General features: G+C 52.3%; 1 protein-coding gene across 5 annotated transcripts in view; it reads left to right on the forward strand.

The window, feature by feature from the left end:
- Nucleotides 1-758: 758 nt before the first annotated feature.
- The window catches only part of SLC24A4 (solute carrier family 24 member 4), a 173,142-nt gene continuing 150,815 nt past the window's right edge, over nt 759-23,085 (forward strand). Inside the window, exons 1-2 of one of the 5 annotated variants that reach the window (XM_045060421.1) lie at nt 759-918; nt 3,810-3,920. In XM_045060421.1, coding sequence (XP_044916356.1) covers nt 3,872-3,920 — 49 coding nt within the window. In that variant the 5' untranslated portion in view covers nt 759-918; nt 3,810-3,871. Of the gene's footprint in view, nt 919-1,091; nt 1,916-3,809; nt 3,921-23,085 lie in introns of those variants that run through there. The other 4 variants (XM_045060419.1, XM_045060420.1, XM_003987930.6 and 1 more) reach the window with 4 other exon arrangements.

The following is a 23,085-nucleotide window of genomic DNA, read 5'->3' on the forward strand; positions in this document are numbered from 1 at the left end:
CACATTTTAAGTAGTGACGGGAACATGCACGTTCTGCAGAACAGTGACTTTTAGAACTGACTTATTAAACAGTAGTTTATCCGAGGGTCCGGCTCCCCTTTGATTTAGGGTTCCTTGAAAGCTGGGGCAGAATCTTACACATTTTTTTTTTTGGTTGTTTTGTTTTGGTCGCTGGCTGCCACTTGGCACAGGTCCCTGCGCACGGTGGGTGTGTATTTATTTAATTAAACAGATCTGGCCTTGCTCCAAAAAAAAGGATTTTAAGTGGACTTAACCCCTAGCAGGTCCTAACTAGGTGCCCGATGAATTGGCCAGGGAAGGAAGTCAGTCCCAGGGGTAGTCGCAAGCCCTCTGGGCTGAGGCCCTTCCTTCGCAGGGCCCCACCACTTGCTTGCACCTGGATTCCACTCCAGCTGCTCGTCTTCTGAAATTCTCCCTCCTGCCCCATTTTTTAAAGCGGTTGACCTTAGAGAGCCGGTCAGAGACCAGGAGAAAAAACCAACCCAAACCACAGAGCCCTGCAAAGCGGCAAGGCTGCAGAACATCAAAAGCTCAACTCTGGGTGGCGGGGCCGCGTTAACTCTGGGGTTTTCTCCCTCTGCCTGACCCGGAGCGTTTTGCAGGTCGGCGTTGCGCCCCCGCCGCCGGCTCCCCCCGCCCGCCCCGAGAGCCCTGCAGGAGCGGGTCCCGGCGGGCGCGGGCGCCTGTTGGCTCGGTGCCAGCCTGTTTGTTAGCTCCGCTCGAGCAATTAATCTTCCCGTGCATCTCCCGCCCCGAGGGGGAGGCGGCGGTGCGGGGGGCGCGGGTCGCCTCAGGGGTCGTGGGGAGCCCGCACAGGAGCGGCCGCGCGACAGAAACCCTCGTTCCGAGAGTCCCTGCGTTGCCAGAACCTGTTCCTCTCTGCAGCAGCCTCCGAGGGTAGAGAAGGGATTGTTTCGGCTCCATAGGGGAGGGAGGGGGGGGGCGATTATACTGGTCAGTAGTTGAGCCTCCCCGGGGGGAAGGGAGGAGCGCACGGGCGAGCGCGCCCTCGGGGAGGAGTACACGTGCTGGGGAGGGGGGTGAGAGGCGGGCGGGAGGGGAGGAGAAGGGAGGCGAGAGCTGCGGGCGGGAGGCGCCACGGCCTCGCAGACGCAGGCGCTGGCAGCCGGAGAGAAAGTTCCCGGGGAGAGCTCGCCCCCGGGAGGGCTAGCGTGGACGCCACTCGCGGCGAGGGTCGCGGGTCCCGCGGAAGCAGTCTGCCTTCTCCCTGCGCGCGCTGGGCCGCCGGGCTTGGCTCGCCGGGAAGCAGGGGGGCACTGCTGTTGGGCGGCCGCCGACAAACTTGGAGGGGGAGAATGCTGCGAGTGGGAACGGCGGAGCGGGGCGCGGGGGCGCACTGAGTGCTCCCCGCGGGAGCCCCCGGACGCTGCTGCCGGGGCCGCGGCCGGGCGAGCGCGCCGAGGCTGAGCGGGCAGGTAGAGGCTCCAGCGCCGCGACTGCGCCAGCCCTACGGACTAGGGCCGCCAGCGCCACCGTGCCGGCATCGCCTCCTCGCCCCGGAGCCATGGTGCGCGGAGCGCGCACGCCGCGCGCGGGACTCTGAGCTCCGGCTGCGCCGCGCGCCCCCACCTCCCTTCTCCCAGCCGCCCCGCCGACCTCGCCCGCGGGTCATGAAGCTTTGGCCCGGAGCCTCTGGCCTCTGAGCTTCGCCCGCTCCAGCCCTAGCGCCGCTCGGCCACAGCTAGCACTCCGGCCGCCGAAGCTCCCCATCCTCTCCCGGGGACGGCACCCAGGCGCTCCAGGATGGCCCTCCGCGGGCCCCTCCGGCCGCGCAAAGTTCGCAGGAGGCGAGAGATGCTGCCGCGGCAAGTTGGCTTCGTGTGCGCGGTGCTGGCCCTGGTGTGCTGTGCGTCCGGCCTCTTTGGCAGCTTGGGTAGGTGCCGGTGCGGTCCCGCCCCGGGAGTTGAGGGGCTTGGGCTGGGAAGCCGACGGGCAGCTCCGAGACGTCTCCCTTTCTTTCCCTGCCACGTTGGTCCCAAGGGTTCATCCGGTCCCGTCCCCTCCCCACCCGGCGGGTAGAGCGCACCCAGGAGGGCTGACATCGACGCTTTGAGCTGTGGTCCCCGTTTCCCTGAGCTGCGCGCGGCCCCTGGGGGCTCGGGACGCGGCTGCAGTTCTGTGTTACTAAGATGAAAGCCTGAACACGGGGCCCCTCCGTTCCCGAGTCCTGTCCCCAGAGTGCGTGGGGGAACGGGCGGCGCAGGGGCGGGGTTCAGGTGTGAATTCTCTTAGCTTCTGGAGGACCGAACTGAGTGGTCCGCTTTCCAATTTTGCGAGCGGAGAGGGTTGTGTTCCGCGTTTCTCAAAAACCCGGATTCTGAGGCTGGGCACTGGGTCTCATCCATGCCCTCCCCGCGGCCAAAGGAGCTCCCTGAGGGTCCTGATGCATCCTCTTCCAAACCCTGAAAACGTCGGGGGGCAATCCCCTCGGGAGGTTTCTGCCGTGTTTCAGCATCACTTAACTCCTTTTAATCCCCACGGTAGGGGAGAGCACTTGTGTCTGGAACCAGAAGCCGCACTCCTTCATCCAAGACCGAGTGATTTGGGAGTCTCTTAGGATATGCAAATCTGAGGTGGAGAAAGAAACTTAGAAAAAAAAAAAATCTGTTTGGGGGTGGAGTGGGGGATGTGAGCCCATGTGGAATCTTCAGAGGACATTCACTTGGCTAACACTCCAGTTTTTAGTTGGGCACTGTGGACCTTTTACTTTTTCATATTAAAAAAAAAAAAAAAAAAAAGAAAAATGCAGGTGACTTAGCAACCCGGAGGGTGGAGATAAAACAGGAAGTGCCTTTTTGAGCAGTTAGGGACAATCTAGAGAGGTTTATAGTGATAGGTGAAAATCAGGTGGAACTTCATTAAACTCTTAAACTGTTTTTCAAAACCCCAACTTTGTGATTTGAGAACATAAGGTAAAAAAATGGCTCTTTCCAACAGAAACCCAGGAAGTTTATTTGAACATCTTAACCGGGTGCTTTGCATTTGGGCCGAGTCCGTGTATTTTCCCCCTCAGTTACACCCCCAGAAAAAACAAAATGCTTAGAGGCTCTTAGGTGTCAGCATTATAGAAGAGTTGTTATTACCCAGCTGAAGCTGTGTGCACATCAGGAGAGGTAAATGAATACTTTGAAGCTCTTAAAGTGAGAGTCGTTTTTATTTGCTAGATCAGAAATTACCTTTAGGAGTTTAACAGTGTTTGGTCACTGGCATCCACACCGCTGATGTCCCTTGTTACTCAGTGTGGCTCTTGGACCAGCAGAATTAGCATCACCTGGGAGCTTGTTAGTACAGAAATCCAGGGCCCAGCCCAGACCTACTGACATAGAATCTGCATTTCGACAAGGTCCCCAAGTGATTTCTGTGGATCTTCAAGGGTGAGGAGCTCTGGGCCAGGTCCCATCAACCTTTTCCCCCCTTTTTGCTGACCTAATAATCCATTTGTAGTTCGTCAGGGGCAGGGACACCTGAGCATGTTTACTGGACGAGAACTTCATGGTTACCTACCCTGTGAGGGGCTGAGTGCTCTTGGCCAAGGTCAGATCACACGCTGACCCATCTGGGACTAGAAACAATGGACCAGATCTAAGAAACAGATTACGGAGTGTAAGCAGGTGATATTGTGCTTCTAATCGTTGTCTCACTCCCTACGGGTGGCTCGAGTAGTCAAACAGGGCTGTTGCTTATGTAGCCAGATACAGACGTGTAAGGTCATTGGAAGAAAGCACCATTTTGACCTAACGGTGTTTGTGACTTCTTTTCCAATCCAGGGCATAAAACGGCTTCTGCTAGCAAACATGTTCTACCAGATACATGGAGGAATAGAAAACTGATGGCACCAATGAACGGGACTCAGACAGCTAAGAATTGCACGGATCCTGGTAAGAAATCCGTCTCCCCCTTGCCTCAAGGCATTTGGCCTCCAGATGGTGCTTATGTGGACGTTACAGCCAGAGCTGAGATAGGTGCTTTGATGAACCTGGGTGGGAAAGGGTAGCTGTCAGGCATAGAAAAGGTGACGTACAGGCATTAATCAGTTGTGCTGCTAAGCAACTCTAGTACTTTCTTTACCCAGCAACGGGAAAGGTCACATTGGAGAGTTTTAAAATTTCATTTTTTTTTTTTTTTTTTTTGTTCTCACCACGCTCCTAAAGGCTGTCTTGATTTTGTTTGCCCGGGGCTGGGCGGGGGAGTCTTTGTTTTCTTTCCCTTTTGCTCACGGTATCCATCTGATGGAACTCTCGGGGCAGCAAATGCAGCCGCCGTGGCAGGTGGCACTTTGGGATGACCCTCCCGTGAGGGTCACAGCATGCCAGGGCATCTGCAGGGGTAGGACGCTGTGGAGGCTGGGGTCTTTGTGTGCAGTGGAAGTTCCCAGGGTATGGTGCCAGCCCGGGAGATGGATTCTGCTGGCGGCAGTTCCGATGTTCCCCTTCAGGCTCCTCCAGGGGCTCAGAGGCTGTAGGGACCCAGAAATGACATTTTATCTGTTCTGCCACAGGCAGGTTTTGCTTAAATAGGGGAAGAAGAATCCCGGGAGTGTACCTGCAAGCAATGAGGCCAATAGAAGCCGCCCAGGCCTCGGGGCAGTCCCGGGCTTAAGTTCTGGCTCCATCACTTGGGGGTCTGTTGTGGGAAGGATCCAGTGGGGTGAAGTGTTCAAAAGCCCGTTGAGAACTTGAGATTGTAGATGGGGACCACTTGGCTCTTCCACCGAGTTGCCCGGAAGCCACATTATCTTTTCATGTCGGTTTTCTCATTGGTAAAATGGGCAGAATAGGACTTCCTGTTCTGGGGTTGTTGGAAGAATCTGGTAAGGTCAGATCGGTAAGGCTGTGTGTAAAAGGAAGTGGAAATCCAGGGCAAAGATGCAGGTTTGGATGGCAGTCTTGACTTATTTCCGTAGGCATGCCTTCTCTGCATTCTACACGTCAGGAAACCTCTAGGGAGAAGATAGGAGTCGCTCAAAGTCACAGGACTTCTGGGTGGTGAAGCTGGCATTGGGATCTAGGCCTGTGTGATTAAAATGCTTAGTTCCACGAGCATAGGAGGCCAGGTTCTCCCTCAAAGCCTGTTTTACTACACCATCCACCTCCCTCCCCTCAGGATGCCTTCTGAAAAGGCCACCTGGGGGCAGGGAGGGTAGGTGAGTACAGGCCTGCAGAGAAGCTGCTGGGATTGACTTTGAACTTGGACCATCGATTCCTGAGAAATTCCAGGTAATTCTCCCAGCCACAGTGCTCATCCAGTCATTTAACCTCCCTTGGACATCTTTCATTACCAGAAGGGGTGGAGGCATGGGCCGGACAGGTGAACACATGCATGTACAGCCAGAGACTAATGTTGGGGTCCGTGCCCTCCGGGGACCGGAGACGCTGGAATCCGCACCATCCGCAAGGGCCGGGGACACTTTGCTACTCTGGGTAAAGAATCTGTAGCAGCGCATCTTTGGTTTCTGGCTCTCTGGTACCCTCATCTTGGTCAGGCTATGCCCTCCTCTAACTTCTGTCACATTGGGCACATTGGCTGAGACAGAGTCCCATTTCTTGGGATAGTCTCCTGTGCCCCATTATTGCTTCTGTATCTTCAGTGTACTGTCTCATCAAAAACTACCCGACTAACCGTGGGGCAGGCATCCTATTCGGCAGGAGGACCTGGCCTTGTCCCCCTTACAGAGAGGGTATCGGAAATAGTATCTTTGGCAATAGTGAACACTATTCATGCTTTTGGTTGACTGTTTTTGGTCATGCTTTTGGTTGACTGTTTCTGAAATCAGGCCCTGCGTGTAGAGAGGATTCCATAAAGCTTCGGATGATGGAGTGAAAGGACATTCTGAGTATGAAGCACTTATCCTTCCAGGGTTTTTGCAAAGATGAAGAATGGGACGTTCAGAAGTTTAGTGACTCCCCAAGAGCTCTTGGCGGTCAGGAGCATTCCTGGGTCACCTGGGTCTGGATCCCACGCCCTCCCCGTTCTGTTGCACCTGCTCTAGTTTTCCTGCAGCCCAGGTGGGGGCTGACTCCCGACTTCTGTCTAGCTGCCTCATCCCCGGGCCCCCTGTCATTTCACAAGCACGTAGCACACGCCTGCTGTAGTGTGTCCAGCCCTCCGATGGGCGCTTGGGGAGGGTGTCTAAGCAAGCTTAAGAGGCAGCTTTGTCAAGTAGCTTACTGTCCTGTAGAAGACGGGCTCCTGACCTAGGGAACATTCCGTGAGGCAGAAGGATGGCCCAGGCCCCGCGCACAGTCACCAAACCCCCCGGGAACCCTTCAGGGGCTCAGAGGACCGGGTCTGAAGTAGTTGGCGTAGTCCTGGGCTCCAGATGAGGCAGGCGTCTAGGGCAAAGACAGAAAACGTGCCCAAACTGGGTTTAGTGCCAGAGGGAATTTATCGGGTCAGTCCCTGAAAGCGTGAGATCAAAGGTGAAGTGTCATGACTCAGTTTCTCTCTGTCTCTGGACTCGGAAGTCCTCCGGCGTGGGCAGGTGGTTACTAGGCTCCAGCTTTCTGTCCTCCCAGACCTCACAGTGCTGGGAGGGGTACCGGTGGCGCTTCGGAGGTAGTGAAGTTCTGTTGGCTTGGGTCACATGACTCCCTAAGCTAATTGCTGGTGGGGGGGGGGGACGCGGGGGGGAGGGCTGGGCTTGGGCTGGCATACACTTGAGTCCCGGGCTCTGCTTCTGGTCCGAGCAGGCGCTCGACTCTTTGTAACTGTTCCCTTACAGGGTCCCATCCCCAGGCCGCTGCTTTGGTACAGGTGGATCAGAACTTCCTCCCACTTACAGTTTCAGAGCGTGACAGAGGGTGACCACTCTCTTCTCTACACAGTTAAAGGAGTTGCCTCTAAAGAACCACGGAGGGTTCTTGCATCCTCTGAGGTTTCTGTTCTGCATCTGTCTCCCCAGGCTAGGGGACCCCCAGTCCTGGTCTGCCAGATGAGGTCTCTTAGGCATGTGGGGAGATGGGGCTTTAAGAATTTCCTGCTCTGTCAGAACATCTAGAGCTAAAGCGCACCCCTGCCCCTGCCCCCCATGGACAGTCAACAAAAGTTCACGTTTTTGTAAGGAATAGTTTCTTTTCCAGAAAACCTGAATGGTACCCTGCTCTGGTGGTTTCTTAAGTCTCGAGGTGGAAAATGGGCTCTTTGCTCCACCTTGGGCCACTTCCCCAGGCCTTGCTGGTGTTCCCATCTCATTATTCGCGTCGCGGCTTGGGTACCTCCCCCATCACATTACCTTGTATCTCTGTGACTTGTATCGCCATCTAGAGTAGCTTACTTGTCCTCTGTTCCCCTTGAGGGCTCCCTCGCTCACTGCTCTGTGCTCAGAAGAGTGACTCTTAGCTCTGCCCACATCTTTCAGCCCTGGAAGAGCTTCTGAAATGCTCCGGTCCTGTCCCTGGAGTGTCTGATTTCACTGCTCTGGGGCCTGGGAATCTGTACTTTTTAAGAGCTCCCTGGTGAGTCCAAGATGAAGCCAGGGTTGGCGCTCACTGGGCTAGAGACCTGCTGTCCAGTGGGACTGGCATCACCTGGCAGCTTGTTGGGAATGCCGCGTCTCAGGTCCACCCAGGCCTCCTGAATCAGACTCTGCATCCCAGCGAGATCCCCGGGGGCAATGCGCGTGCCCGCTACCGGCCCAGAAGCACTGAGCCAGGATGCTGCCTGACCCTTTGTAGGCATTCAGTTAAGTATTTGAATGTTGAATGAAGGCTAAGACTTGGGATAACCTAGAGACTTTCCTGGAAACCAGTGGGTTTCATTTTTGAATGTAGGGAAGCTTAAAAAAAAAAAAAAATCATCATCATTTTTGACCCCTGAGGTCTGTGGGAAAGTCCTTATCTTCCCCCAGAGATCGGTGCCTCTTAGGACTTAAATTTTTCTTTCACAGTCTATGAAGAGGGAGCACTGCAGAAGAGAGGTGGGTCCCTCCACGCAAAACGCATGGAATAGGAACGAGAGGCCGTGACTTTGAGCTGTCTTAGCTCGGGCTGCCCTAACAAAATGCCACAGACGGCGTGGCTCAGATGTGTATCTCTCACAGCTCTGGAGGCTGGGGAGCCCAGACGTGGTTCCGGGTGAGGGCCCGCTCCCTGGCTTGCAGGTAGCTGCCTCCCTGTGTGCTCACCGGGTGGAGAGAGAATCTGAGCTCTGGTCTCTCTTCCCCTTCTTGTGAGGGCACTCCTGTCACCATGGGGACCTCGCCCTCATGGCCTCTTCCAAACCCAGTCACCTCCCAGAAGTCCCACCCCAGACTCCCATCACCTTGGGAGACTAGGGCTTCAATGTAGGAATTTGGGGGTGGAGACAAACCTTCAGGAACTAGAGTTTGCACATGTCTCTGGCAGTGGCACCAGAGTGGGAGGAACCCGGGATTCTGTCACCTGGAGGCTCTGACAAATACGGATGCCTGGGCCTAGCTCTGACCTGTGAGATTAGGACTGGTGGCGAGCATGTCCTGTGGCTGACTTTTGGAGCTTCTGGGAACCATGCTGTTCCCCCTCGATCCTCCAAAATGGGTTGTCATTGACATGCCCCATGGGCCTCCTCTGATTACCCAACCCAAAGCAGGCTCCTTTTTTATTTTATTTTATTTTTAATGTTTATTTTTGAGAGAGCATGAGCGGGGGGCGGGGGGGGGGGGGAACAGAGAGAGACAGAATCTGAAGCAGGCTCCAAGCTCCAAACTGTCGGCACAGAGCCCGACATGGGGCTCGAACTCACAAACCGCGAGATGGTGACCTGAGCCAAAGTCGGACGCTCAACCAGCTGAACCACCCAGGTGCCCCAATAGCCTTCTGGTCACCGGTTCTCTTGTCCTTGTTCTTTGTAGACACAATTGTGCATTGTTATATTGTTTACTTCCCGACTGAGCGTTGTTTGCTTTTTAAACCGAGCATATGTTTCAGTTTTTCCTTCTGGAACAGTAAGGGGGTGATAATTACATCCACCTCAGAGGATTGTTAGAAATCAACGAGTTGATACCCTTGGAATTCTGACAGGCTTAGACGTTAGCTTCCGTTGTCCTTACTTTCTTTTCTTATCTGCGTCCCCCAGACACGATACAGTGCTTGTGAATTGTAGGTACTGGGAAACTATCTGTTAATTGAATTTTATGAGGGCAAGTTAAGTAGGGATCCTGCCAAATGTGTATTTTTTTTTCCCCCTGAAAACAAATTTTTTTAAAAAATATTTTGAAGATTTGGGATGTTGGCAGTTGGCCCAGCTTGCAGGACTAACCTCTAAATTGAGAAACTGTTAGGTTTTTTTGCTCTGGACAATGAGGTGTTACTTTACACGTTGGCTGTAAAGCTGGGGTGGGTCCTCCTCCCCCCTCCTTTAGCTGCCTTTTCCCTCACATTTGAAGTCATCAGTGCTCTGTCCTCTGCAATGTCCTATCTCTTCACTTGTGTGCCCGATATCCTATGCCCGTATTCGAAAAAAGAGAGGGGAGCTTTGCCCCCTCCTCACACCCCCACCATTGATCCTGGAGGGATTTGCTTTGTCTCGTTTGGTTTGTTGCTTTCTCTTCTTGACTTAAAAAATATTTTTTTTTCAATGTTTATTTACTTTTGAGAGAGGGAGACACAGAATCTGAAGCAGGCTCCAGGCTCTGAGCGGTCAGCACAGAGCCCGATATGGGCCTCGAACTCCTGGATTGCGAGGTCATGACCTGAGCCAAAGTCAGATGCTCAACCGACTGAGCCCCCCAGGCACTCCTGGTTTTCTGCTTTTCAAATAGTCTTCAATTTGAAATGGCTGATGACTATGTGTCTATCTTTGCTCAGGCTGCTATAATAGAATTCCAAAGACCGGGTGGCTTAAACACCAGAAATGTCTTTTCTCACAATTCCAGAGGCTGGAAGTCTAAAGGCCTGATCAGGTTCTGATGAGAACTCTTGCTTGTGGACTGCCCTCATTTTGCTGTGCCCTCACGTGGCCAGGAGAGAGAGGGAGTGAGAGCCAGCTCCCTGCGGTCCCTTCCTGTAAGGCCCCTGATCCCATCAGACCAGAACCCTGCCATCACAACCTGGTCTAACCCAGATCATCTCCCGAAGGCTCGATCTTCAAATATTGTTACTTCGGGGCTTAGGGCTTCAACATAGGCATTTTGGGAGGACGCAAACTTTTGGTGTCCATGGAAGGAAGGCTGGGAAAAGACGGCTGCTGGGGTGACGGGTACATGAAAAGAGATCCGGGGACGGAGGCAGTTCCTAGGCTTTCAGGAGAGCAGAGTGTTGGATGTGGGCTCTTGATGGAGGCTCTTCAACGGTTAAGCTGGCTCTGATCTACCCTCACCCGTGATTCTGTGCCAGGGCTGATGCACGGCCACAGTGGGAGGAGAGGGGGGTGGTGAAGGTGGTGGGGCGGGCCCGCACACGGGAGTTGACGTGGAGGCTGGGTTGGGAGGAGATGAGGTCACTGAGCAGGTGAGCGCTGCAGTGGGTCTCTGTAGGCGCCCGTGTGTGGGGAGCAGAGGTGCGGAAAGCATGAGAAAGCAGGGGTGGGGTGGGAGGAGGGGACCTAGAGCCGCAGAAAGTACATCAGGATGTGGGTGTGGAGGTGAGGTGCTACTGGGGACGTGGCTCAGCGTCTGGATTCTGACCCAGTGTCTGTTCGAATGCTGCTTCAGCAGGCTTGGGAGATCAGCACATCTGAAGTTTTAAAGTTGTTACGTAAACGCAAACCCTGACTCAGAGAAGCAAGGATTGAACTAGTTACTGGGTGCAGCGAGGTCAGTCCAGTTATGGCCCCGGGGGGCAGGGACAGAAGTTCCGGCCCGGGGAGGGGGTTTGCTGGGTGGGGCAACCTGCAGAGTCAGGTGGTTTCCTGGGTAAAGGGTCCCCAGCCACCTTGGAATGCTGATGGGCTTGCACAGCCACCAGCCCGATCACAAGTGGAGGCCCAGGAAGACGGCAGCTCGTCATCAGAGGGATCGTTCTTTGCTTTTGGGGGGTTGGGAGTAGGGATGTTATTACAGAGAATCAAATGGCTTAGGGACCAAAGATCTGGGTCCCGGTATTGGCGCTCTCTGCAGCCGCCAGAAAGGGCTCCTTCCCCAGCAAGCGCCAGCTCGCTGTTTCTTGGAGAAGGCCGTTTGACGGGGTGAAGGCAGATGTGTGGGTTTGAGCCCCCCCGCTGGCCGGCTGTGTGACCTTGGGCAACTTACATAATCTCTCTGTGCTTCAGGCTTTCTATTTTGTCAACTGAGGATGGCAGCAGTCCCTACCCGTCTCACAGGGCTGCTGTGAGACTGAGACCACACGATCCATGGAGGCATTAAGTGCTTCAGGTGTCCCAAGCACACGGCTCCTGCTGTCACTGTCATCGTCATCATGGTGGCTACCACCTGCTCCTCCTGACCTCCCTTTAGGTGTGTGCTGTTAGTGTCTTCATTTTGCAGATGAGGAAAGGAGACTCAGATGAAATAACTAGTCCAGAGTCACCAAGCTAGCAAGAAGCGAGGCCAAGGGTGTGTGTGTGTGTGTGTGTGTGTGTGTGTGTGTGTGTGTGTGTTTAATCGACTGTTGTGGAGCAGTTGTAGGTTTATAGAAAGATTGAGTGGCAAATAGAATTCCTGTATCAATAGCTTCCCCTACTAACGTCTTGCATTGCTGTGGTACATTTGTTGCAAACTAACGTCCAGAGTTTACATCAGGATTCACTCTTTGTGTCGTACTTCTGATGAGTTTGGATGAATCTATGATGACGTGTGTCCACAATTATGGGATCAGACGGAATAGTTTCACTGCCCTAAATATTCCCTGTGGAGCCTTTTAATTTGGATGGTCTGAGTTGTGAGCCTATATCCTTATCCATAATTATCAATGGATGGGTGGGAAAAGATGATTTGGAAATGGAGCCTTCCACTGCCCCTTCCAGTCTCTGTCACTGTCTGGGCACCCCATTGAGAAATGGGGTTCCTGTTCATTGCAGTAACACACATCTGTGGGGGCTCTGCTTCTGGGTGTGTTTCTAATAGTGGTTTGTTTGCAATTAAAAGTTTGTTCCCCCCCCCCACTTACATTGAGAAATAGTTGACGTACATAACCGTAGAAGTTCAAGGCTTCAGTGTGATGGTTTGATGTGCATATATTGTGAAACGATTACCACAGTGGGTTCAGCTAACATCCATCTTCTGTGGACAAGTATAAAGACAAAAAACATTTCTCTCCTTAAGATGAAAATTCCTGGGATTGACTCTCTTACCAACTTTGCCATATACCACGCAGTCAGCAAGGTTTGCTGTAGTCACTGTGTCGTATGTTAGATCCCTAGGATTTAATTCTCTTGTAACTGGAAGTTTGTACCTCGTGACCACCTTCCTCCAGTCTCCCCTCTCCGACCCTCCACCTCTGGCAACCACAAGCCTGATCTCTTTTTCTGTGAGTTTGGTTGTCTCCTCCCCACCGCCTACAAGTGAGATTGTACAGTATTTGATTATTTGACTTATTTCAGTTAGCGTAATACCTTTAAGCTCCGTCCATGGCATCACAATGGTAGGGTTTCCGCCTTTTTTGTGGCTGAATGATATTCTGTTGTGTATATTCCATATACGCATCTTCTTTATTCAGCCATGAACGGGCACTTAGGTTGTTTCCACGCCTTGGCTGTTGTGAATAATGCTGTGAATATAGGGAGGGGGTGGATATCCTTTCATTAGTATTTTCATTTCCTTTGGGTATATTCTCAGAAGTGGGATTGCTGGGTCATATGGTAGTTCCATTTTTAACTTTCTGAGGAACCTTCATACTGTTTTCCATAGTGGCTGCACCATTTTACATTCCTACCAGCAGGGCACTGGGTTCTCTTTCCTCCACGTCCTCGCCGATACTTGTCACACCTTGTCTTTTGGATACTGGCCATTCTAGCAGGTGTGAGGTGGTATCTCACTGTGGTTTTAATTTGTATCTCCCCCCATGACTAGTGATGTTGACCATATTGTCATGTACTTGTTGGCCTTTTGTAGATCTTCTTTCTAGAAATGTCTGTTCAGGTCTTTTGCCCTTTTTAAATTGATTATTTTTTTGCTGTTGAGTTGTCTGAATTCCTTACGTATTTTGGATATTAACCCCTTAGGAGATACATAGTTTGCGAATATTTTTTCCCATTCTGTAGGTTGTCTCTTCACTTTGTTGATACTTTCTTTGGTTTTGCAGAAGCTGTTTAGCTTGATGGGGTCCTTCTTGTTTATGTTTGCTTTTATTGCTTGTACTTTAGGTGTTGTATCCAAAAATTCACTGCCAAGATCCGTGTTGAGGAGCTTTATCCCTCTGTTTTCTTCTGGGAATTTCATGGCTTCAGGTCTTACCTTTTAACTTTTTAATCCATCTTGAGTTAGTTTTTGTAAGCGGTGTAAGGTAGGGGTCCAGTTTTATTCATTTACGTATGAATATCCAATTATCCCAGCACCATTTGTTGGAGACCCTTTTTTTCTCTGTTGAGTATTCTTGGCTCCCTTGTCAAAGACTAGGACAGTTGACTACAACACACAGTTGACTGTATATATGTGTGGTCTATTTCTGGGCTCTCCATCCTATTCCATTTGTTGGCTTGTCTGTTTCTATGCAGTACCATACTGTTTTGGTAACTGGAGCTTTATAAGTTAGCTTGAATCAGGAAGTGTGATGCCGCCTACCTTATTCTTCTTTCTCAGGGTTTCTTTGGCTATTAAAAGTTTTTTTCCCCCTTATCCAAACTATTGGGGCCATCTGCTAGCAATCTCTTCTCCCTACTGGGCCATCTGCTACCCCCCGACTTCCAGATTCTCCACTCTTGGTGCCATGCGGGCCTCCCGCAATCCAGAGAGCGCCCACTCGGCTTCCTCTTGAACTCTGAGGAACGTTCCTCCCCAAGTTAAAAATGGAAAGCATTAAGCAGTGCCATGTGTTGCCTTGGGTGGAAGAGAGCTAGTCATTCAACTCCACAGAAAAGCTTTTAAAATAAATTTATTAAACATTGCCCGTTATTGAAGAGGACATTGGAACATAGCGGTTTACTAAAAAAGAAGAAAAATGCCAGAACAGTATACAAAAGTTTCTCCTGAAAGGACCGTGGAATGCCCCCCTTGGGAAAAGAACAGACAGTCACTGTGTGGCTGAGAAGCCAAAGCAAGGCATGCTCTCTGCTCAGTGGATCATCCCCATACGAATGGGAAAGCATGACCACTCTGTTTTTGGACCTACAGTGCCCTTTGCTAATTCAGCACCGTGCAGGGCTCCAGCCCTGGGTCTCCTAGCAATGGCAGGGGAAATCAAATGCAACATGCGTTTCTGAGTGCCTGTGCACTCTGCACCGGGCTGGGTTCTGAAGCCTGAATGGCCCAGGGCCCTGCTATCATGGAATGCACCACAGAATAGGGGAGACAGGTGGGGGGGGGGCGGGGGTGGTGCTCAGATAACACAGAACTGCATGTGGCAATTGCCTTGGGAGGAAAAGTGCAGTGGTTCATGGGAAGGGTGCCCTTCCTGGGGATGACCTCTGATCCCAGCCTCGAAGGGTAGGAGGTGGCCGTGGAAGGACATGCTAAGCAGAAGGCACAGTGTACTTGAACATGCTGCCTGGGAAATCGCAGCATCACGTCTGTACCTGCAGCAATGCTTGCTAGCAACCGCTGCTGCTTGCTCACCAGCTCTCCGAGGGGAGAGCGAAAACAAACACCTCCTAAGATTACCGTGCAGAATAGTAAGTAATTAGGCTTTGGGGATTTAGCAAGAAGTCTGTGCTTAACCAGGGCTAGGGCTGAATCAGATTACTTTTTTTTTTTTTTTTTTTAAAGCAGAAGGAGGGGGGCCGGGGCTGGGAAATGTACCGGACCCCAGGGTGGAGTTGGCAGACTGGTTCACGGGGGCCCTACTGAGCCAGAGGTAGGACAGTCACCCCAGTTCACAGGTGGTGCTGAGCTCGGTGATTGCTCAGGACAGATTGCGGTTGTACCAATGGAGATGTTTGCCAGTCCTTCCCCACCAGCCTGTGAGCTCCTAGAGGGCAGGACTGTGTCCGTGGCATCCTTGGTTCTGAGGCTAGCTAGAGTGTGGTGTCAATTCAGCTTGCAGCCAATGGTGACGGGACGGACAGACCCCCATCCATCTACCTGTCCAGGAGCTTGCCCCGCAAAAGTGGCTGTTGTCTCCTTAGCTGCCCCTTCTAGCCTGATGCCTTGGGACAGATCAGAACACTCAGCCAGGAGGGATTAAGGGTTCAGAAGGTGGACTCTGAAGCCAAACTGCCTGGTTTCCAGTCCTGTGTTTGTCCTTCCCAGTTAGGTGACCTTGACCTTGAGCTAGTTACTTTGCGTTCTAACCTCAGGGAGGGGGAAAGGTTTGTTTTGTTCACAGAGGTAGCCCAAGCTCTAGAGCAATGCCTGGCGTGTGTGTGTGTGTGTGTGTGTGTGTGTGTGTGTGTGTGTGTGTGCGCGCGCGCGCGCGCGCGTTGTAGGAGGCCACACGGTACTTTCCTCGTGGGGCTATGAGCACTGAATGTGGTGTTAGTCTATGCAAAGTGCTCACAAGAGTGCCTGGCACAGAGCAAGTGCTGTACAAATTCTTGCTGCTGAAATTATCTCTGAAAAATAACTTGTGTTAAACTAATTTTACAGGATACGCGTTTAGGACTGGCCTCTGATGCAGGATTGAGGGTGAATTTTGTCAGTGCAGCACTTGCTTTATTTCACGTTCAAGTTAAAAATGAACATCTGGACTGGGGCCCCTGGGTGGCTCAGTTGGTTAAGTGTCCGACTCTTGATTTCGGTTCAGGTCACGATCTCCTGGTTTGTGAGTTCAAGCCCTAGTCGGGCTCTGTGCTGACGGTGGGGAGCCTGCTTGGGATTCTCTCTGTCCCTCTCTCTCTGCTCCTCCCCCGCTCACTCGTTCTCTCTCTTTCTCAAAATAAACTTAAAAAAAAATGAACATCTGGACTTCTGTTTGCTTGTTGTTAAGTTTTTGAGGATGAGAAGCTGTTGACTTTTGCATGGCTGATGCTGAAAGACTGCCCAGCCCATACAGGCTGCATTGGGTCTCCCGATGTGGGTTTTAAATCTGGTCCTTTCTGTTGGTGATGTGGGATGTGATGAATGAGGGATTTGGAGACCAGTTTGTGCTCTGGCCCTGACACAACCTGTACAGTTTTGTATAAGACACTTTGCTATGGGAGCCTTAGTTTCCTGCCTGTGAAATGGGCAGAAGGGTGATTCTGTTAACTTTTATGAGCTTTGAAGATTAAGTGCAAAGTGCTGTGAGAATGTCATTACCACTGTTTGCACAACTGTGGTAGATGCTTGCCCCTTTGAAGGCTTCCTTCCTTGTGGACCAGAGAAAATCAGTTATCCGGGGCTTTTCAGAATTGACCCATAAAACCGCAAAGAGGATTTGGCCGAAGCGTTGTGTTTGGCTCGGGTGAGGCAGAGGGCCTGTTGGTGGACGCTTTAGGCAGAATGGAAAGATATGGAGATCATTTCGGTTGTCCCCACACATACCAGCCCTTAGGACCCTGCCATCGGTTTTCCTCATTTCATGCTATAAATGTCTGCCTTCATTCCATTATGCATGCCAACTTCAGGGACCAACATTTTAGCTGGGCTGATCTCAAGCCAGCTGGTTCAGCTCTTGCCCTCAGACATGTTAAAATAATCCCATGTATGAAAAAAAATTACCCTACTTAAGAGGCCTCCTGAGGACAGTTTCTCTGAGCTCAGGTCGGAAGCCATCCTTGGGTTTAATGTTTGGTTGCTGGGTGAATGCTGACTGGCCAACCCTGTCTGCTGGGCCGGTGGGGAAATGGAAACTGACCTGGATGTGGATCCTGCCCCCGGGGAGCTTCGATTCCGGTTGAGAGGAGCAGAGTTGACAAAGTTAACCCCTAACACGAGGGGGAGTGTGAACGGCCGCAGTCCCTGTGGTGGGAACAGAGGAGGGACAGTTAAGTCCTGGATGTCAGAACCAAGAGGTGCACCACATCAAAGGGGTCCCTGAAGATGGGCAGGTTGACTTTTGAAGGGTAATAGTGGGGTTGACCCACGAGTAGCACTGTTCTCCGTGCCTGACACGCACCTCCTTGCTGGCCCCTGTGACGGTCTTGGGAAGGTAGGTGGTGGTATCCTCATTGGTGTGATACCCATGTTTTTAAAAAAGTTTTTTAATGTTTATTAAGTTTTGACAGAGACAGAGCATGAGCGGGGGAGGGGCCGAGAGAGAGGGAGACAGAGTCCGAAGCAGGCTCCAGGCTCTGAGCTGTCAGCACAGGGCCCGACGCGGGGCTCGAACTCACGGACTGCGGGATCATGACCTGAGCCGAAGTCGGACGCTCAGCCGACTGAGCCACCCAGGTGCCCCGACCCATTTTTTACAAGAGGTGTGAGCAGCAGGGATTCGAACGTGGGCGGCCTGGCCCCAGAGCTCTTTGGGGGAAGATGAAGGGTCCCCTGGCTGAGGGACAGGTGGGTGCGCGGTAAACCGGGGCACAAGGTGTGTGGGCAGGTAGGCTAGGCAGGTTACCTGTGGTGAGTGTGTGCGGGACCGAGAGCCGTAAACACCCGAAGGCCTTTGGGCTCCCATGAGTGGTGGGGGCCAGTGGTTCCAAGCAGCTCTGTGTTTTAGGAAGATGACTCCGCAGGCCACGTGGGACGATAGCTTCAGCTGAGGCACATGTGAAAGTACTTGGCATTATGCCCGATGAGCTTTTGGGGACCCAAAAAAAAAAGCAGCCCGAGAGAACAACTGGAGCTATCGCTCCATTATTTAGGCGAGACGTAGGCAAAAGCGATAGTCTCACGGGAGAAGCTGAGCAATAGCTGGGGAGGCGGAGGCTACAGATCTCAGCAGGTGCTGGATTTGCAAGCTGAGAGGCGGGGGCTGGCTCTGCTCCCAGGTGCAGGTGGATGGTCCCTGGCGCCACCGTTATCCAAGAGGGGACCCGGGAAGCACTCCTTCCTTTTGTAGATTTGGACCCCTGTATGGGGACCCTCGTCCAAGAAGAGTCTTGGACCGGGCACAGCGGCTGGTGTCTGTCCTGAATTTCATATTCTTAAGTGTGCCTCTGACATCGGACATCCGTGGGTGGGGTGCTGGTTGGATGTTGGGATGGGGGAGGGGGAGAGATCCTGTCTTCCTCCGTGAGTCCCCAGGTTAGAAGGAGAAGGTGGACTTGTACTCGCCGTATGTGACCTGGAATGACGCTCTGTAATGCCCAGCGTGGCTGGAAGGCATCACGAAGCGCGCAGCATTTGAGCTGTGCTTTGACGCAAGTGGGTATTTGCTAGACAGAAGGGAGTGTGCGGCGTTTTCCTGGCGGTGGATGTGGTGATCGCAGACGGAGGGTGGTACAGAGCCTGGCCGGATCAGGGATAAGGGTGGTGGTTTTCAGTTGGTCTCGGGTTTGGGTCCTCGAGGGGACGTGGCGGGCCCTGTGGCTGCATTGTGCCAAGCCCAAGGTGCTACCGTGCTCGGGCGGCTGGACTCCCTCTGGCTCATGAAGGGTTTTAAGAGTCAGAAAGATTGACTCTCGCCTCCCGAGTGACTGCTCACCCCTCTTTTCACCCACGTGCAAGGACCCTGGGCACCTGCCGGGCGGGGAGCTGAAGGGACACAAAGCTGTGGATCTTGGCCCCAGGGAGCACGGCTCAGCGGAGCATGGAGCCCTGCCCTCATGTTCCTTCTGCACTCCACCTCAAGTGTTGGGACACCCGGCTTATTACGCTCTTTACATCAGCATGGCTGAATCCCAGCAGGACTTTGCAGGTGCTTTTGTGAGAAGCCACACATTGGCATTTAAACAAAACCAAGGGAAGGAGTTTATAAAATGTAGAGCACCGCGCGTACACAAGAAAGGGAAGGCTCTAGGGTCCTTTCTCTGCAGGACAGTCACTACTTACAGCCTCTTCCTGGTTTCCTTTTCTGTCCCTCTCCATCCCCTCTGATGAGCAGGAAAGGGGGGAACCGAGCCCTCTTCCTGAAAGGGCATTCAGGTGGGCACCTGGCCCGGTGACAACAGCCTAGCCTCCCTTGGCGTCCTGGTGACTTTCGTGCCTCACCTTATTTGGAGACGAGCACCGGGGCCTGGGGACCACTGACATGCCTGTGCTGTGCTCTCCGTGAGTGCAGGGAGCCTCCCCGTAGGTGGCGGATGAGGGTGTGGACATGGCACTGGGTCCTGCAGGGCAGGAGGGGTGGAAGAGAGGCAGGAATAGTCTCTGCGCTGGAGGGCGGTCCCAGCCCGGAGAAACCGGGTACCAGAAAGAGGTGGAAATGTCCCAGAGGCCCACAGGAGTGTTGATAAAGGCGATTAATGGCGTAGATAGAATGACTTTTAAGCGAAGATTAGGGAAGCTAAGTGGCTCTGGCCAATTAGCTAAGCCTCCCTGAAAAGAACACTGTGGGAAGGGGCAGCGGATGGTTTCGCAAGATTCACCCGGTGCCTAGAGGCTGTACCTGGGGAATCGGCAGACCAGGGAGGGGAAGAACCAGGCAGCTGGCCTCCCCGAAGTGCCTCTCAAAGGAAACCTTGGCTTCTCCAACAGCCTCCCCAGGAAAATGGAGGGAAATCCCATCACCTGGGGTATTTGGATTTGGCAGCGTGCTGGAGAGAGAGAGAGAGAGAGAGAGACAGACAGACACACACACACACACACACACACACACACACACACACACACACACACACACACACACACCCCGTGTTGGCTACAGGGTGGACTGGCCCCGGCCCTTGTGTCCCGTCTCTTCTCTCTCCCATTTCTGGGTAATTCTTCTGTAGCCCCGGGGGAGGGCAAGCCCTTGAAAGAATTGCTTTGAAATCATTTAAACTATGCTTGTTTTTCCTGAGCTGGCAAAAATCCCAATGTAGTGTGGTGTAACTAAATGACTTGTGGGCTTTGGGTGACCCGAATGCATTAGCAGGAAGAAGGAAAAGAGGAGGGGGGGGGTGCAGACCACGTGCACGGGGAAGATGTTGCTGCTGTTTCTGCAGCCGCCCCCCCCCCCGCCGCCCCCCCCCCCCCCCCAGCTCCAAGCTCAAAATGAATGCTTAGAATCAATCATGTCTGAAGGGACCTGAGAGGAAGGCAGCAGGTTTTGAGCTCTCTTCTGCCTCTTTAATGTGCCCATGATCACCTGGGGGCCTTGTTAAAGGGGCAGATGCAGGGGGAGGTCTGAGGTATGGCCTGAGGCTGTGCATTTCTGACAAACTCCTGGGTGATCTCTGTGCTTCTCTGGAGACCACACTTAGAGCAGTGAGAACAGTATGGAGTCTGCTGGACCTGGGCTTGGGTCCCAGGCCTGCCAGTGAGCTGTGTGGCCTTGAGCGGGCTTCTTGGTCTCTCTGAGCCTCCACTTTCCCCAGCAGTGAAATGGGGATCAAAGTGCTTACCTGGGGCTGTGGGGGGGGGGGGGTCTTGGCAGAAATAAGAGACCATACCTGTGAGCTGTTTTGCTTGGTGCTGTGACTGCTACTGAACCAGAGCTCTGGGATGTGAAGCTTGATCCAGCATTCCCTGAGCAGCACCAGTCCACAGGTGGTCTGCCCCCTCCCTCCATCTCCTGCTCAAGAAAACTTCCATGATCAAATAAGTCTGGGAAAGACTGTAAAGTCTGCCTCTGGTGAGGACAGAGGGGGCCGCAGCAGTGTGTTCAAGGTTCTGGAATATTCTGCAGTAAAGAAACCTTTATACTTAGGGGCACCTGGGTGGGTCAGGTGGTTAAGCATCCAACTTCAGCTCAGGTCACGATCTCGTGGTTCACGAGTTCAAGCCCTGCATCGGGCTCTGTGCGGACAGTTCAGAGTCTGGAGCCTGCTTTGGATTCTGTGTCTCCCTGTCTCGCTGTCCCTCCCCTGCTCTCACACACTCTCTCAAAAATAAACCTTAAAAAAAAAAAAAAAAAAAAAGAAACCTTTACACTTACAAGCATTCTGTTTTGGTAAAATGCACAAAACCGTAAAATTTACGATTTTAACCATTTAGAAGTTAAATGCCGCTGTAGTTGAACGGCATTAAGTAATTCACAGTGTTGGGCAACCGCATCTCTAGAACGTTTTTATCTTCTCGAACTGAAACTCCATACCCATTGAACAATGACTGCCCATTTTCTCCATGCCTGAGCTCCTGGAAACCACCCTCTACTTTCTGTCTCTCTACCCCAGGTACCTCATGATAAACAATCTGTTCTTTGTGACTGGCTTATTTCACTTAGCATTATGTCCTCGGGGTTCACCCAAAATTTTATTCCTTTCATCTAATGCATATACCATATTTTGTTTATTCATCCATCGGTGGACACTTGATGGTTTCCACCTTTTAACTGTGGTAAATGATGTTGCTATGAACATGGGTGTGCAAGTATCTGAGCTTTAAACTTGTTAAAGTATTTTCCAAATATTTGGGGTGTGTGGGTATGGATGGAGAAATGCCTAACGATCCAACCCACTATTCCCAACCTTGCATGTTACAGTATATGAGGAAATTTCAGGTCTGTTGCTGAGGTTTTCAATCCTAGCTGTGCTTTGGACTCACCTAGGGAGCTTGAAAAAAAAATTTTTTTTTTACCCATGCCTGCCCACCCCTCCCTCCCCTGCCCCCTGACCAATTAAATCAGAATCTATAAGGCTGGGACTCGGGTGGACGTGTTCTCCAAGCTCCAAGGTGGTGGTAAGGAGCAGCCAGGGTAGGGAGCTGTGCAGGGAGGGGTTCACTCCCAGCTGCAATGTGGTGCCAGGACAAGAAAGGAGGCCTGGAGAGTCCCAGGACCTCGTGTGCTGCAGTCCCCCATGAGTCTTCCTCTCCCAGATCAGGCTCCAACACGGGAGTTTCTGCCACGGGCGTGCAGGGTGCAGGGTGGTGAGGACGGTGTGCCCAGGAGCAAGGGAATGATCTGGTAATTAGCAGCCCCTCGGCCTCAGTCTCCCATAAATCCATCCCATTATCGACAGGTATCTGTTACCCACCTCTCTAGGGAGGCCGCCAAAGGTCCTGTCCTCAAGGAGCCAACCTGGTCAGGAGGCAGGCCCACACTTCCCTGAAATCACCAGCGATGCCTTTGGGTGCCCAAATGCGGACTTCCCTTACCGTAATTATGCAGAGCTAAATGCAGATCCGATGGGGCATTTCTGATTTTGATATTTTACTGAAGTCTCATTCATTGATGAGATCTCATGCATTAATAAATCTCCTGCACTAAGAGCATCACATTCAAATGTTTCTCATCCAGGAAGATCACTGTTGATTCTCCTTGTCACCTGGAGATTGAGAGCTAGAGTTTCTGGCCTTTGTGCTATCGGCCAGATGGCCTGGGCTTGGAAACGCTGCCCCTCCCTGAGATGGGGATTTGTCTCTGCGGGACTTGACCTCAGGAGCTACTGTTTAGTAGCCTGCTGTCCCTATTTAATTTCCAGGGTCTGGCAATCTTGGTTGCCCAGTCTCACTTTGGTCTGATGTGTAGCAATGTGGGGGAAACACTTAACGGCATTTACGTTATTCTGTAAGCATATTATGGGCCTGGGAAAAAACCAGCCAAAAGTCCATTTTTACTCCAGGTTCTATCTTTGGACTTGCTCCACTCTTTCCAGGAATGTATGATGCTGGGGTTTGCTTGATGGGGTCTGTTGTGGCTCATCTGTTCATTCACCTCTTTCTTTTTATAATCCTATTTTAGAAGTATTTGGATGCCATCCCGTGTCTTAAATTGTAGTACCCAGTCGTCTTATTTTCCGGGGGTAGTTGGCAGACAAGGTAGAAAGCAGTTTGCAGACTTAATCAGAAATTCACTGTCACTCTCCATTTCACTGAGTGATAGCTATCTGGAGTTGGCTAATCCTTGAGGCCAGATTTTTTTCCCCCAGATACTCTCCCTGCCTCTCAGACTAATGGGGTTCTCCTCTCAAACCTTCGCTGCCTCTGAGCTAAAAGTCTGCTCGGGCTATCTGCTCACACACTCCTTTGTTCATTTAGCCAGGAAACTCAAGAGCCTCTGATGTGGGAGGCACTTTGGCAAGTGTAGACGAATTGAGCAGGGCTCTCTCTAATACAGTGCGGGAGGGAGGAGGAAACATGAATCCAGATAT

This window comes from Felis catus, chromosome B3, assembly GCF_018350175.1.
Source record: "Felis catus isolate Fca126 chromosome B3, F.catus_Fca126_mat1.0, whole genome shotgun sequence".
Taxonomy (NCBI): domain Eukaryota; kingdom Metazoa; phylum Chordata; class Mammalia; order Carnivora; family Felidae; genus Felis; species Felis catus.